The sequence below is a fragment of the Arachis ipaensis genome, chromosome B9 (assembly GCF_059453495.1).
Source record: "Arachis ipaensis isolate K30076 ecotype BB chromosome B9, ASM5945349v1, whole genome shotgun sequence".
Taxonomy (NCBI): domain Eukaryota; kingdom Viridiplantae; phylum Streptophyta; class Magnoliopsida; order Fabales; family Fabaceae; genus Arachis; species Arachis ipaensis.
Window position 1 is genome coordinate 156,830,987 of NC_142444.1, and position 15,686 is coordinate 156,846,672.

General features: G+C 32.5%; 1 protein-coding gene across 1 annotated transcript; it reads right to left on the reverse strand.

Annotated features, from left to right (window-relative positions):
• Positions 1 to 75: 75 nt before the first annotated feature.
• LOC107616176 (caffeoylshikimate esterase) lies at positions 76 to 2,189 on the reverse strand. The gene is made up of 6 exons (XM_088499679.1): positions 1,757 to 2,189; positions 1,514 to 1,673; positions 1,289 to 1,435; positions 1,059 to 1,189; positions 607 to 744; positions 76 to 491 (listed from the first exon to the last, which is right to left on the reverse strand). Exons 1-6 carry the CDS (start codon positions 2,093 to 2,095, stop codon positions 183 to 185), a joined length of 1,224 nt encoding a protein of 407 aa, XP_088355805.1. The 5' UTR covers positions 2,096 to 2,189; the 3' UTR covers positions 76 to 182.
• Between the last annotated feature and the right edge of the window lie 13,497 nt (positions 2,190 to 15,686).

Consider the following 15,686-nt stretch of genomic DNA (forward strand, 5'->3'; position numbering starts at 1 on the left):
AGAGGTTGCGGGTTCGAGTCTCCTATCTTTGGTAAAAAAAAATGGAGAGGTGTCCATATTACTACATTGCCAATAGAATGAAGTCAACTGAATTAACTTTTTTCTTAAAAGGTATATATATATATATATATATATATATATATATATATATATATATATAAATAATTGCCTACTCAATTAACTTAACATCTAGAATCAAGCCATGAAATAATGTCATTATGGACAGCAAAAATTCTGTCATCAGGTTCCCCTTCCAAAATGCCATGGTAACCTCCTTCATAAATCTTCATAATCTTATCCTTACTAGAAGCTTTCTCATAAAGAAATTGGCTGACCAATGGATCTGTCACCTTGTCTTCTGATCCATGAAGAATCAACAATGGAGCCGAAACCTTATGCAGTTGTGACTCAATATCCTGTGTGGCACTTAAGAGTTCCATGCCAGTTTTGAGTCTTGTTGGATCATCATAAGATAGAACATTGTAGTTGGCCTGTACAAGAAACAATTATTAGCAGATACATATTTTAAGGAATATAAGTTACTGAAGAATCATTTTATTTTGTAAGCATTGAAGAATTGAAGGGTTGATGACAGAGTTAACGAACCACTTTTCTCTTGCCTGGTTCTCTGAATGTCAATGCGGATAAATCTTTGTATGGGAACAGTTTTGCCTTTGGCATCACATAAGACAAAAGATCCAATGCCTTCAAAACTGCCTTAGATGGTAACATTTCTTCTGCAATCTTAACATCCAAACAACAGCACAAAATCACACTTGTATTCTGATATAAACAATAATAAAATCACCAAAGGCCATGCCTCTGATGAAAATAAATCCATTTTCATACAAATTGGTCTAGGAATCCTTCAAATGTTGAGTCGGACAAAGTTTATTGTAGGCACAGAATTTTGCAGTCCATTGAAAATATAAGATACAAAATATTAAACTATCAATAGTACTACAAAATAGAGTTCCAAAGGTATCATCAAACTTTGAAACTAATGAAGCTGGTTAACAATTAACTCAAGTGCTATATATACAGAGGGATGAGCTTACTTTACACATTGGTGCTACAAGGATTACCCCATCCCAATTATTTGGTTCCTTCAAATGAACTTTAAGGGCAATGGCTCCACCCATTGACTGCCCCAATAGAAATCCAGGCAACTCTCTAAGCTCAGGCTTTGCTGTCAATTGAAATACAAAGATATATCTGGTGACAACATTATGGCACTTTCTAAATTGAAATGATTAGATCAAAAGAACCAATTAAGAGTATGTCCAACCTTTAATTTTTGCGTATTGTTCTATAACATCATCAACCAGATCATCAAATTTTGGAATGTAACCATGTAAGCCTTCAGAAAGGCCAAAACCTGGGTAATCCATAGCATAAACAGCATATCCAGAAGCAGCAATTCTCTTGGCAAGACCTGAACAGAATTTTGAACCCTAATCTCAATCTCTAAATTAACTAGTTCTGAAAATAAATATTAAGAGAGAAATCAAACCTTCAAAAAAGAAGGTGCAAGTGCTGCCATATCCATGGCAGAAACAGAGAACGGCCTTAATTGGAAGAGCGGGTTGAGGCATCCAGCTTTTGCAAAAAATTTCGAATCCCCTGGAATTCGTTTCATACCACTCTTGAGTTCTGATCCCAGCAGGAGCAGCCTAACATGACAGCGAAAAAGGAGATGAGTGGTGGTGAAGATGAAATTGAAGACGATGAAAAGAAGAGAAGGTAGTAAGGTAACCTTGAACAAGTAATGGTCGAGGTGCTGGTGCACCGGTAGGAAAGCAGCACGGACCATTCTGCGAGAGGGTGCCAAGTCCAAGTTCTGAGAAGCGATGGCATTCAACTCGTCGCTCACACCTTCGATGTTTGACCTTCTCTTGGCCGTGACCACCACCACTTTCTTTCTTTGACTTTGACTCCTCCGTGGAGACAAGAAGAGCCTTTGCGATTGCAGTTTCAGAGAGGGGAGCTCCATGGCCGAGGACAGTTGACCGCGGTGAGAGGTCAGCAATTGACTATTAATGTCACCGGAAATAGTTGGGGCAATTTTGTAATTAAACTCGCACGCTTTTTCCATGTAGTAGTATCAGAATTAGAATATGCTGCCACCGTCCATGCCACATTTTACCATGCATTCATTGCATTCTTCTTCACCTCCCAATGCTGCTATGTAGGGTGTAAATCTATCAATAAAAATACAATTTATGTATTTTAATCTAAGTAATAACTTTTGATACACTCAGAATTTTCAAGGATTGGCACATACAATGATAGTTCTCAAATTTGATAGTCATTCTATTTTTATTGTTGTGAACTTAATAATTCCATTCAAGTCCACATCACATGTCATCCAAATGCTGACCCTTTTTTTTTTTCTTTTTGTCTTAATATATTACACAACACACACGCACTCACACACATTCCTACTACTAACATAGGTTTTACATTCCTCATTGAGGATTCGAACTTGGGTGCAGCTCCCAGTGAGGCAAGTAATGCTGTCATTGATCCAAGGTCTCAGCTGCAAATGCCGACCCTTTACTCACTCAGGGTAATAGAAATGGGTATGTATAACGTCACGACGTACTATATATATGGGCTTTAAGATGATTGGATCCATTTTGTACGAAATTGGGCCAGATATAAAATTCCAATGCCTTTAGTTCGTGTTTATGTTTTCAAGACCCAAAACACAAAAAACAAATCACGGGCCCGAGTGTTGTTCGATCCGTAAAAGGCGAGGAAATAAGCTGCCTAGTGCCTACGTCATTTTACTCATTTGTGTGTCTCCTCAAGCGATAATGCAAAACTTCTCCCCAAGGTTGGAATGGTAGGATTTGTTCCCACATTTTATTGATATTTCTTTTTTTTTTTTTATCAAAGATAAGTTGATTTCAAATATTTTCTTTTTCTGTTGTAATGAAGGCAGATGATGATGAAGTAATATCACATGCATGATACTCCATATAATTTATTATAATAATACAAGAAAAGGCCTTTCAACTTTCAAGCATTCATAAACAATATCATTACAATCAACAAGTGATTCAGTGGAGTTTTAGAAATCTTTACATGATTGCTAACCAGAAAACATTAAAACTGAAGAAACCATTGGCGGTAGTTATTATATTAATCCTTTATTCCGTAATGGATTAATTCAAGTTTAAATACTTTGTTTATAGAAAAGTATAGGAAGATAATAAAAATATTAAACAACGTGAATAATTGAGTAAAAAAATTATTAAAATTAAAATTATAAATCAGATTATTAATTAATTATTTTTAATTTCAAATTTTGAAATTTAAAAAATAAAAATTTGTAATTAAACCAAATTACAATTGGCACTCTCAATATCACGCTAATTTACTATTTTTCATTTGCGATTTCTGGTCCGTAGAGTCATTCCGGCGCTGCTGCACTTTCTCGCTGTCCGGTCCGATATCGCCCATCCTCCCGCCGATGCCGCCCAGCCTCCCGCCAGCGACGTCCAGCCTCTCCGCATTCCGCTTGCGCGTCGTAGCAACGGGAGATCGCGCTGCGCAGTCCCGTGTGTCCTTGTTACCGCAGGCCGTCATCTCCCGTCGCACCATTCGAGACGCACGTTATCCCCGTCGTCTGTCCTCCCCGTTGTTGCTGCTGTGCCGCATCTCATCGACGCCGTCCTTCCTCCCACCAGTTCGACTCCTCCTCATTTTCCATCTCTGGCTGCTGCGCGTTTGGGTTCGAAACCCACGAAGCAGGTTCGTAACTTTGCCTAGCCGAAGTTGTTGTTGCGTGGCTGCTCTGTCGCCAGATCTCCTTCCCTGCCTCCATGTGTCGCCGTCGACTCTCTCCACCCTGCAAATGTGTTGATGTTCAATTCATTAAGTATGTATATGGTTATTTTAATTCTTAATTGGATGGTTATTTTGTTCAATTCAATTTAAGTATATACAATTAACAAATGCTGGATGGTTATTTCACTAGGTAGACGGATGATTATTTTAATAACTATATGAATGGTTGTTTGAATGACGATCCTGCGACGGTGATGGAGGAGGGGCCTACAGGGGTGGTCGATGATGGCCGATGAGAAAGCTTCTAATACCGGAAAAGTGGGATGATTGATGAGGGTAGAGTAGCAGACGGTTTGGGGAGGGGGGAGAGGGTGTTTGGGTAAATTTCTTTAATAAATTACTAAATTAGGGTTAGAATGGTTAATTTTTTGAAATAACTGTTTAGATTTATTTTGCTTAGATAATTTGGGAAGTTTTTTTACTTTTTTTTTTCCTTGTATTGGACCAAATTCAAAACTCATTGTTCACGTTATTTAGATTCTTCATTTTTTCTCTAGCAGAATTATTTATTTATTTATTTATTTATTTAATTTGGAGAAAAAAATATTATAGCTAAAATAAAACAGCAAAAATGTCATATGTCATCGTTGTACGTTTTCTTTTTTTTTTTTCCTTTTTTTTTTCCCGCATGGATTATCATTTATCAATAGATATAGCAACTTAGCAAGATATATAGTAACAAATATATAATATGCATTCAAGGTAAGCACGCTTGCGCTTATAATTGACTATTCCTATTGGACGAGAAGAGCCACATGCAAGTTAATTAGTTGGTAGTTGGGTTTGTTTTATTTTTATACGATGTTAACAGATCTTAAATTTTTGTTTTCTAATGTGTTTAGAAATGGCAAGCATCAATTGAAGTTTATCAATTGAACTCTTATAATAATAAATTAATAATTTAATGAGGATGTAATCATTACAAAGGTTATGATCTTCAACTTTTAATTTAAATTCAATTCTGCGACTCTATCATGACACCGGTCTCTTTCTACAAAAGCTCTCTGACTTGACTACATCTTACAAATTGTATTATTGTTGAACTATCACAATTCACACAGCCTTTTGGACTTGGAAGATCATGCAAAAGAAAAAAAAGGAGACTAAACGAAGCCATGTATGTATGGTGAGCATGGGATATGGGATTTGCCCATTTTAATCATTGCGTTTTGTGACTTAAACAATGTGAGAAATTGAGAATGTAAAAAGTTGATTTTGAAAATTAATTGAAACTGGGCCATACAATCATGTGTTTCGTTATCATGCTTGACTGTTAATTTATATATAGTCTTCCTTTCGGATTTAGATGTCTATCTGCCGCAATTTGCAGTGATTTCAATGAAAAAATAGTACTTGGATTGATCATGACGTTAAGCTAAGGCTCGATTACGATAACCATTCCCACACTCTTAGCTTGTCAATGGATAAAACCATCAACTTCTTAGTCTTTCTTTCTTTCTTTGTTTTAAAAGCAAAATTAGTGTGAACGGATATTTTGTATATATTATTATACTTTCTTCAGAAAAATTGCATTACTTCCCTTGAATCTTTAGCAGTAGAAATTCGAATTGCAATTAATTTTATATAAAATTAGTTGTTGGAAGTCATTAAATAATTTATCAAATTCGACTAAATTTTTATCTAATAACTTTTAGCTATCAATTTCATATAAAATTAATTAAAAAAATCTTGTCCAGTTGCAGAGAAATAAAAGGTGAGAGTGGAATTACATCATACAAGAAAGAGATTCAAAAATGAGAATTAGTTAAAATGGCAAAAATTAATTTCATTAGTCTGATGTTAAATATATATACAAGGTGCTCAATCAATATCAGTCACAAATTACAATCTAACTAACTAGCTATTTTCTAACTCAAGTTAACTAAGTAACTATTTTAATTAATGTAGTTAATAAACTTATTAAATACAGTGACCGTAAGTAAAAGACTCACTAGTTAAAACACTTTGGATAAATAGCTTAAATAAGCTCTTTTAGAAAAGAGTAAAGTATTGTTTTTGTCCCCAACGTTTGGGGTAAGTCCTATTTGTGTCCCTAACGTTTAAATCGTCTTATTTGTATCCTTAACATTTATAAAAGTGATTCAATATTATCCTACTATCAATTATACTAACAAATCATATTATATTTTTCAATTATTCTCATTTGGATGTATTCATTCTCAATTAGGTCTCATTTGGATGTGGTCAATTTTAATATTATACCCACTATTTGTGTTTAGATTGAATTATGTCCTTAGAAAAGTGAATTATGTAAATGTTGTAGGAATTAGTTTCAACATTTGATGAGCTATTTTTCGGAGTAGATAATCGATTCTATCCCAGACATTTGTATTCTAACTTCAAAAAGAGATTTTTAAAACTCAAACTAAAGCACTCATGATGTGTAATTGACGGCAGGATAACATTGAATCACTTTTACAAACATTAGGGATACAAATAGGACGATTTAAACGTTAGGGATACAAATAAGATTTACCCCAAACGTTGGGGACAAAAACGATATTTTACTCTCTAGAAAAAGAGCTTAAAGCATAAGGACTTTTATTAATAGTAGCTTATAAATAAGTTATTTTATATTTGGATTTTTAGTTATAAAAGTTAGTGTTTGGATAAATAACTCAAAAACTACAATTTTTTTTACACAAGAGAATGAATATTAAAATAAGGGATACCGATGATAACAAATACTTTCTAATATTGAATGTTGATTTTACATAACCTAATCACTAATATTGTGTATGATATGGTAGGTGAAAATAAAAAATAAATATAAAATATGTGTCCATGTATATTTTATTACTGTTTTTTATTTTTTTATACTTCTATTAGAACTTCCTTCTCCTTTATTGAGGTCAAGAACTTGCTATAATTAACTATAAAAATAATAGCAAGCTATAAAATCACATGTAAAAAAATAAAATTAAAACTGAAATTTTATACCACAATTAAATAAATACAAATTTAATAATAAAAATAGAGTGATAAAATGATAAAAAAATACCTAGAAAAAATATATGTAATAGATTATTCAAATGGAATATTGTCTGAAAATGGTGGTGGAAGATCAATACTTCCAGCAGATGAATCATTATGTGAAAATGGTGATGGAGGACCCTTATTTCTAGCTGATGGAACATTGCGTGAGAATGATGCTGGAAGGCCAGTGCTTCTAGCAGACCATACGTGAAAATGGTGGTGGAAGGAAAGTAGATTTTTTTGTTTTGAAGTTAAATTTTTTTTTTAAGGAAGTGGTAGAATGACTTATGGAAAAGAAGATAAGTCATATATTTCTACTTCTTCAAAAAGTTATGAATTTAATTTTTCGAAAAGTTAAAAGCTTATTTAAAAGTGGTGCCAAACACGCATACTGTGACTTTTTTATAATCTAAAAGTAAAAAAAAAAAAGTAGCTTCTGTTACTTCCCAAACGGGCTCTTACTAACTTTTTGTATTAAAGTCTGGTTACATTTTCACTCAAGTTGGGAGTGTGAAAATTAATTAATCCCACTTGACCTCACATGATAAAAATGGATTTGGTGCTTGGTTAGAATATCAACCACTTGGTTAGCTGACAAAACAGACAGTAGCTTTAAGGATCTATTTTTTATTCTTTCTCGCATAGTGTGACAGTCAATTTCGATATGTTTTATTCGTTCATAAAACACAGAAGTCGTAATGTGAAGAGCTGATTATTTGTCACAATATAGTGTCATTGATTTGCTTAATGGTACCTGAAAGTTACGCAAAATAAAAGACAATTAAAACTTTTGCACATCGCAAGCGCCATGGCTCAATACTATGCCTCAATAGAGGAGCACGCTACAATTTGTTACTTCTTGCGTCTCCACAAAATCAAGAACTTGCCTAAGAAATAGCAAAAAAAAAAATGGATTGACCAGTGTCTAGACAAGCTCCCTAGTCCGAGTTTAAAAATACTGTCAGATTGAGGTCTTTTAAGGCTGAAAATAGAACTTCCTTTACTGGTGCACCTTTGAGGTACCTCAACACATGCAGCCTTGAAATGAGTGTCTGTAGCACAATCCAAAGTATTGGCTACGCTTACCCATAGCAAAGCAAATATATGGACGTGTGTTTGTCAAGTAAATCAATCAACCAATTAATCTTCTGTAACTAGAAACATCTCCTAATAGATTCTCTGAAGTTTTTGAGAGCTTTTCAATCACTTCTGAGATAAGTAACTCTTGAATCTCACAATCATGTGTATTGTGTAAACCCTGTAATTAATTAACGAATAATTAGTCAATAAATTAATGTTGAGATTTTGTTGGTTTTAATGTTTAGGATCAAGCTAGCTTAGTGAGCTTACCAGGTTTTGACCCAATTCTCCATTGGTGAGGTGAGAACTCTCAAACCGTATTGAATTCCTTGATTATATGTGTTTGGGTATTGAGTGTGTATACATGAAAATAATGATATGGAATAGGTAGTGTATATATGAATTTTTGGAGCATAATTGAGGAGATGAAAGCTTGATTTGGGAGAATTGGATGCTGAATTTTGGTGGTGGAGCTTGTGAACTTGCTTAGTTGAGTTGTCTTTGGGCTATACAAGAAAATTGGTCAAGGTATGGTTTTGGTTTCTTGTATATAATATATAATGTATCGTGAAAACTTAGGCTAGACGACCTAGGATAAGTTGAATTATGAATTTTGGAGCTTGATTGGTAATTTTAGTTGACAATGTATATTGAATTGATGAGGCATGATAGATTGAATGATTTATAATATGAATGTAGTTAGTTTGGTGAAAAAGATTGATGAATGATGATTTTGATAGTGATAGATGAGAATATTGGGAGTGGATATATGAATGTTGATGATTGTGTTGGTATGATTGAAAATTTTGGAATGAAATTATTCAAAGTTGAGGTATGATTGGTTGCGGTAGAATGTGGAGCTGTGTTGGCTGTAATATGGTATATTTTGGTGCTGGTTATGGCTTTGTAAATGTGGTTAATGAGTTATGATTTGGCGAAAACAGAGGTTTGAGACTTTTGTGAAAGTTTGATTTTTGGGCCGAACTTCGGCAGGCCCTAACTCAGCTTCTGAACCCCCAAACTTTTCCAAATTGTTTTATATGAAAATTGGGTCCGTGAAGTTTACACCTTTCAAAGAACGGATAAAAAACGACTTTTAACAAAAGAGTTATGCGCGTCAGAAGTTGGAGATATAAAAGGTAAAATATGCACTTAGCAACTTTTTTTTAAGGGATATGAAGGGCACACGTACGCGGGCTTATGGCTGCATACGCGGGCCTATGGCTGCGTACGCAGCCATTTGCGACATGGGCCAAATGGAGCACTCGCGTACGCGTGAACACGGCCGCTTACGCGGTCATACGCCTCTGTCCAGTGTACTCACGTACGCGGACAAGGGAGTGCGTACGCAAGTTGGAAAAAATATACTTCTGCGTACGGGGGACATGGTTCCCGTACACGGGGCCCTGTTTTTCAGCAAGTTGGATTTTGTGTTTTAAACATGATTTTAAACCTCTAAACCTCTATTTTTACTCTTTTAGATCCTAAGTATTAGTCCTAAGTATAGTGAAGAGATTAAGCTATGAAAAGGGGTATCTTAGAAGTGAAGTAACCTTGATATATGGTGAATTATGTATGAGAAGTGCAGAGATATGATGTATATGTGGTGTTTATGGCCATAATGAATGATTATGAATAAATATGAATGATAATGTGGCTTATGCAGTTCTTTTATCTAAGATACGAGTTTTCCTGGATAAGAGCAGTAACTTGCCACCACATGCTCCAGGTTGAGACTCGATACTCAATTGAGCCAACGTTGCAAGAGGTGGTCGGGCACTTTAATGCCCCGGAAAGGTCCCCCAATGAGCAGAATTTATTTACAAATGAGAAAAAGCTATGCATAGACTCTTGGGGATGCGCGCACGAGGGACTGTCCAGGGTTTAGCAGCCGGACATGTCGGGTTGGCTTTATAACCAACAAATGAGACTCATCAGCCATAGGGCAGGCGTACATCATATGCATATGTTTGATTTTCTTGTTTGTGCATTAATTGGTAGTGCCTTTGTGAATTAGTATGCCTAATTGCTATACTTGCTACCTGCATTACTTGTACTCTAATTGTGTTTTTCTTTGTCTGTTTGTTTGTCTGTGTGGTCCTACTAGAGTTGGAGGATTGGAGGAAGGCGGAGGATTAAGGATTTTGGGCTAGAGTTTAGTTAATTTTAGAAACCTTAGAGAACTACCCCTGTTTATGGTTTCCGTTTTAAATCTTTAAGTTTTATAATCTGAGCGTCGGAGTTTTAGGATTGCCTCTAGATTTTCCGAGGCCTTAAGTCTTATGTATACGGCACCATTACCACGCTGAGAACCTGCGGTTCTCATTTCATACGGATATTTATATTTTTCAGATGCAAGTCGAGAGGCACCTCGCTAGGCGTCTAGAGTTTCGGTCACCGCGGAGTTGGGACTTTACCTTTTGGGATTACTTTGATATATATATATGTAATGTGTAGACCATCTCCCTATTTTGTTTTGCTCTTGTATTTCGTAGAGGCTTTTTGATGGAGAACTAGGGTTATTTTGAGTACTTTATGACTTGGGATTTATATGTATGTATGAAAATATTCTCTGGCCAGTCTTAACTTCGCAAGTTGAGCTTGGGGTTTGGATATTTTGTATCCTTAACCCTCTACTCTCATTATATGTGTGTGTGTGTGTGCCATCTCCCTATTTTGTTTAGCTCTTGTATCTCGTAGAGGCTTTTTGATGGAGAATTAGGGTTATTTTGAGTACTTTGTGACTTGGGATTTATATGTATGTATGTAAATATTCTCTGACCAGCCTTAACTTCACAGGCTGAGCTTGAGGTTTGAATATTTTGTATCCTTAACCCTCTACTCTCGTGTGTGTGCGTGTGGCCTATACTTTCTTCGTACGCAAGTAAACGATATTCCTGAGTGTTACGCTTTTAATTTCACGATTTTGCTTCAACTATCCTTCAAGGCTCCTCGATATTATATTCTTTCAATTATTATACGTATTATATATTATTTTAGAGGTCGTAATACCACACCACCTCTATTTTACGACTTAAGCGTAAAGCTCTATGTGTTATGGTGTTACACATTTAATGAAAAAGAACAAGAAAGTGCTTTAGTTGCTTTAGTTTCTTTTTTATTTTTTTTTCCTGCAAGCTTATTAGATATTCTTCCTAAATTTGTTATTCATTGTGTATGAAAATATTATGTTTATGTCAACTATGAATTATTCGTTGCAGTATTTGGCTTCAAAATTTGCTGTGTATCTTAAACCATCTGGAGATGGTTCGATTTGGATGATCTCACCGGTCCAGATTCCAATGTAGAGAAGAATGTGTTCTTCTTTCACTTATTGAATAGTTGAGGAAGACGTGGAGAATGAAAATTTGGGGTCGGGTGGAGTGAATGTTGTAGAATATACAATTTAAAGGAGGGTGATAGCATTACTTTCAAACTCAGCTCGATAGCTAACCGCCAGATAGAGTTATCAATTCAGCGACGTTAGGCCTCTTATGTGTATAACTCTATTTGATGGATATTTTGAATTATATGTTAAGTTGTCTTGGACATGTTTTATTTTTTGTTTAATGAACAAATTTATATATGTTGTATATATTTTGTTTTGCTATCAGTAAGTATCTTGACGTTATGTGTTCTTAAGATAATACGTAATAGTAAACTACATCTCTGTTGGACTTATTTTTTCTGATTTTTTTAATGTTTACCAATTGTTTGAATATTTTATTATCTTTTATTATCTTACAAAATATATTATGCTATTTATTGACATATTGAATAATTGTTGTAATCTATTTTTTTATTTTAGTATAATGATAATTTTGTAATTATCTAAAATTAATACAACTATTTATTTTTATAGAATACATTTTAGTTATATTCTTAGTATTTTTCTTTTAAAAATATTTAAATTTCGTGAATCCCGTGCATTGCACGAATTATCACGCTAGTATATATATATACAAAGTGTTCAATCAATATCAGCCATAAGTTACGATTTAACTAACTAACTATTTTCTTACTCAAGTTAACTAACTAACTAATTATTCTCCGAGTCTCTTCAACTAATGCAGTTAATTAACTTACTAAATACAGTGACTGTAAATAAAAGATTCACTAACTAAAAGACTCACTAGCTTTTTGTACTAAAGTTTGGCTACATTAAGTATACCTGAACTTCCACCATCTTTAACACAGATATGTATGTGATTAAAAGGTATAAATTACAGTAGTTACAACTTAGAAGAACCACAGAGGGGTACAAGATTTTACCATTTTTACTTGTTTTCCCTTGTAATAAACACATGCGTCTAATTATGGGGGACCCAATGATCTATGATACAAGAAAAAAATGGCCCTTTAGCTCACATGCCACGTCCTTTGCATTGACAAACGCCTAATTATATTAAGGGCCCGAAGATTGGTAAAAAAAAAAAAGTACTTCCTGGATAATTCATATGTATGCATTTTCTTTGAAAAAAGTTTTTCTTTGACCTTTTGTACTTACTTTAATATATATGTAGACTATGTTACCTTATCATTAAAATCAATTAATAAAATTAATTTTTAGTATAAAATATATATTAAAATATAATATATATTAAAAATAATTAAATAAATATATTAATAATTAATTTTAATATATAAATAATATATATATATATATATCACTTATTGTTTCTTACAAATTTATAATTTGGTCTCCAATCCGATATACTATATTATTTTCTTTCATTTGTATGATAATTTTAGTAGATTCAAATACCGATATATTTTTACAGGGGTTGATAATAAATGGAACATTTTAATATAAAATTTAAATTATATATTAGTTTGTTTTGGAATTTTTATAATTTATTATATTAAAAGAATAAAAGTCACATATTCTTAAATAATACATTTTATATTGATTTTTAACTAAATCATATTTTTTATTTGAGTTTGGTCAAATAATACTAAGATTGCAATTATTAGGGTCAAACAATCACATCACTTGGTTAAATCAATGTTTCAGTAAAGCGGGATGTTAGCTATCTAATTTTTCAACAGCAACTTTTTATCCTATTTGCAAGACTAGTTTAATACTTCTCAGGCGTCTTCGCTGCCCTCTGCTCCGGCAGGACCTGCCGAGGAGTTGCTGACGGAGGAGACCTGATCGGGCATCACAGCTTCACCCAGAATCATCGCCAGAATTAGCGAGGAGGAGCCATAGAAGGTAGCCATGGTTGTTGCCTTGTTGGCGCCGAGGAGCAATAATGGAAAGTCTGTGAAAATCAATTTGTTGCAGAAGCGGTTTTGGGATAGGGGTGGTGGGGTGTTGGGTCCGGGTTTTTTCAATTTTAGTGCATAGTTAAGAATTTTATCTCGTGTATGTACTCCGTGACTTTCCGTTAATTAATTTTAGAGTAATCTACTAAAATAGTATTAAAAAATTTGCATGACTAATAAAACAAACTCTGAAAATATTAACAATAAATAAATTTTTAAAAAATTAAAAATATATTTTAAAAAATTAGATATTAAATATATATTTTAAAAAATAATTTTAGAAATTAAATTTTGATACAGATTTTTATAATTATTATTAGAAAAAAAATATTTTTATTTTAAAAATTTAATAATTTTTGGCAAGTGATTTTTTTTAAATTTATTGTAAATGACCAAATTTTTTTGAAAAATAAAAAAATTTAGAAATTAAGTTTTGTTCTAAATTTTGTGTACACCTTCTAAATATTTATTTTAATGTTGCCACAAAAATATAGAGCTAATAGATAAATTATTTGCTAAATATAAAAGTTTTTTTGTTGCTTACAAAAATTATAATATTTATTGATTTTTTTATTGTATTTTCAAATCATTCCATAGTTGTTTTGTCGATATTCCATAACATCTTTTAAAAAAATTTTTGTGAGCAACTAATCTTTTGAGTACTAAATTGATAATTAACTCGTTAATTTTAGATAGAAATTGTGAATCTATTAGTTATTATTATTATACAAATTAAAATGGTGACTAATGATTTTATATTAAAAAAATAACGACTCAGATTGAGGAAGAGATTTAAAATCAATGGCTAAGATTATTTTAAATTTACAGTTTTTTTAAAATTCTAACCATTACTAATGATTTCTTTAAAAAAAATTAAAACTTTACTTAAATGAAATTGTCACTATTTTCGTTTTCTTAAAGCAAATCCGCAGTCACAATTTGTTTTAATCATTGTACTCACTCAATTTAACATAACATGCCCATGTTCAAAGCAAATACACCTAACAGGATCACATAAAAACAAATTAGCCACATTATTTCAAAATAAATACTTTTTATTTTTAAAACTTGTTAAAATAACTATGTGAATATGTGATTGATTTTTATTTTAATTTCAGTTTTTTGAAATTTTATAAAAAAAATAAAAATAATAACAGAATTATTTGTTAAAACAAAAAATAGAAATAAAAATCAAACAAATCCTAATATATATCCAAACAACCCTTTTATATAAATTCGTTAATATTTTTAAATTTTTATTCATAAATATCATAAAGATACTAATTGAGTGTAACAAAAAAATTAATCAAATTATTGAAAAGATAAATATTTTATATTTCTACTGCATTAAATATATAAAAAAATAAATAAGTTTTTATTATTGTATTTTTAATGATATTTTAGAATACTCTTTAGTTAAATCCACGTTTTAATGATTCTTAAGAAAAAATAAAAGATATATTTATTTTAAGAAGGATGAAATCATATTTTTTGGAATTTTGCACTTGTACAAAAGTCATAAAAATAAGTCTTACTATATATATAAACTGCTATAAAGATAAAAAAAATTAGTATTTATAATATACTGAATATATACAAAGCTGCAAATTTTTTAATATTATAATTCAAAATTTATTTTTATTTATTAAGACAATTTTTAACTAAGTTTATATATTTTATTTGAAATAACTTTCTAAAATGAAAATATACATATTAAAAAAATTACTAAATAATAATAATAAGGGTGGTTTCAGTATTATAGTATTTTTAATTAACAAAGTTATGAGATTGTCTATATTCTAAAATATTATCAGGAACAATATTTTACATGATTAATCAATAAAGTTATCAAAATGAGCTGTGATTCACGAGTTAGTTCGAATTTAATTTTCGTAAATATGGATGAGTCGAGCCAGTAAAATCATAATTCATTTAAATGCGTGATAATTTAGTATTGTTTATATAACTTATGAGTTAAATAGGTTTGGTTCGAGCGGACACAAGTTGACTCGTCTAACTCTATTTTTTTTAGAGTAAAGGTCAAATTCGTCCCTGATCTTTTTTACCGCGGACATTTTCATCCCCGAAGATTAAGAAATACTTAAATGTCCCTGACCCTGTTAAAAACTGGACTTTTTACCCTCCGTTTGAGTGTCTCCATTTGCCTTGACGAAAAACGGTGACGTGGCTCCCGTGGCACTGAGCTGGCCTTAACGGGTTGCCACGTCGGATGGGCTTTTAAAAAGAGGACAAATTAGTCTCCAGACTCAAAAACGCTGCCGTTTCTCAGTCATCCCCAATGTATGAAATCCTGGAGCCCTAATCCTTTGAATGCATTCTGAGGGTGAAGCGGGAGAAGGAAGAAAGGGAGCATTCCGACCATGGCATCCGAAGGTGTGTCCTCAAACTCGAGAAGAGGCCCAGTTCCGACCGACAATGATGGAAAAGAGTGCGTGTCACCAAAGTGCTTCTATGGAGAAAATGCA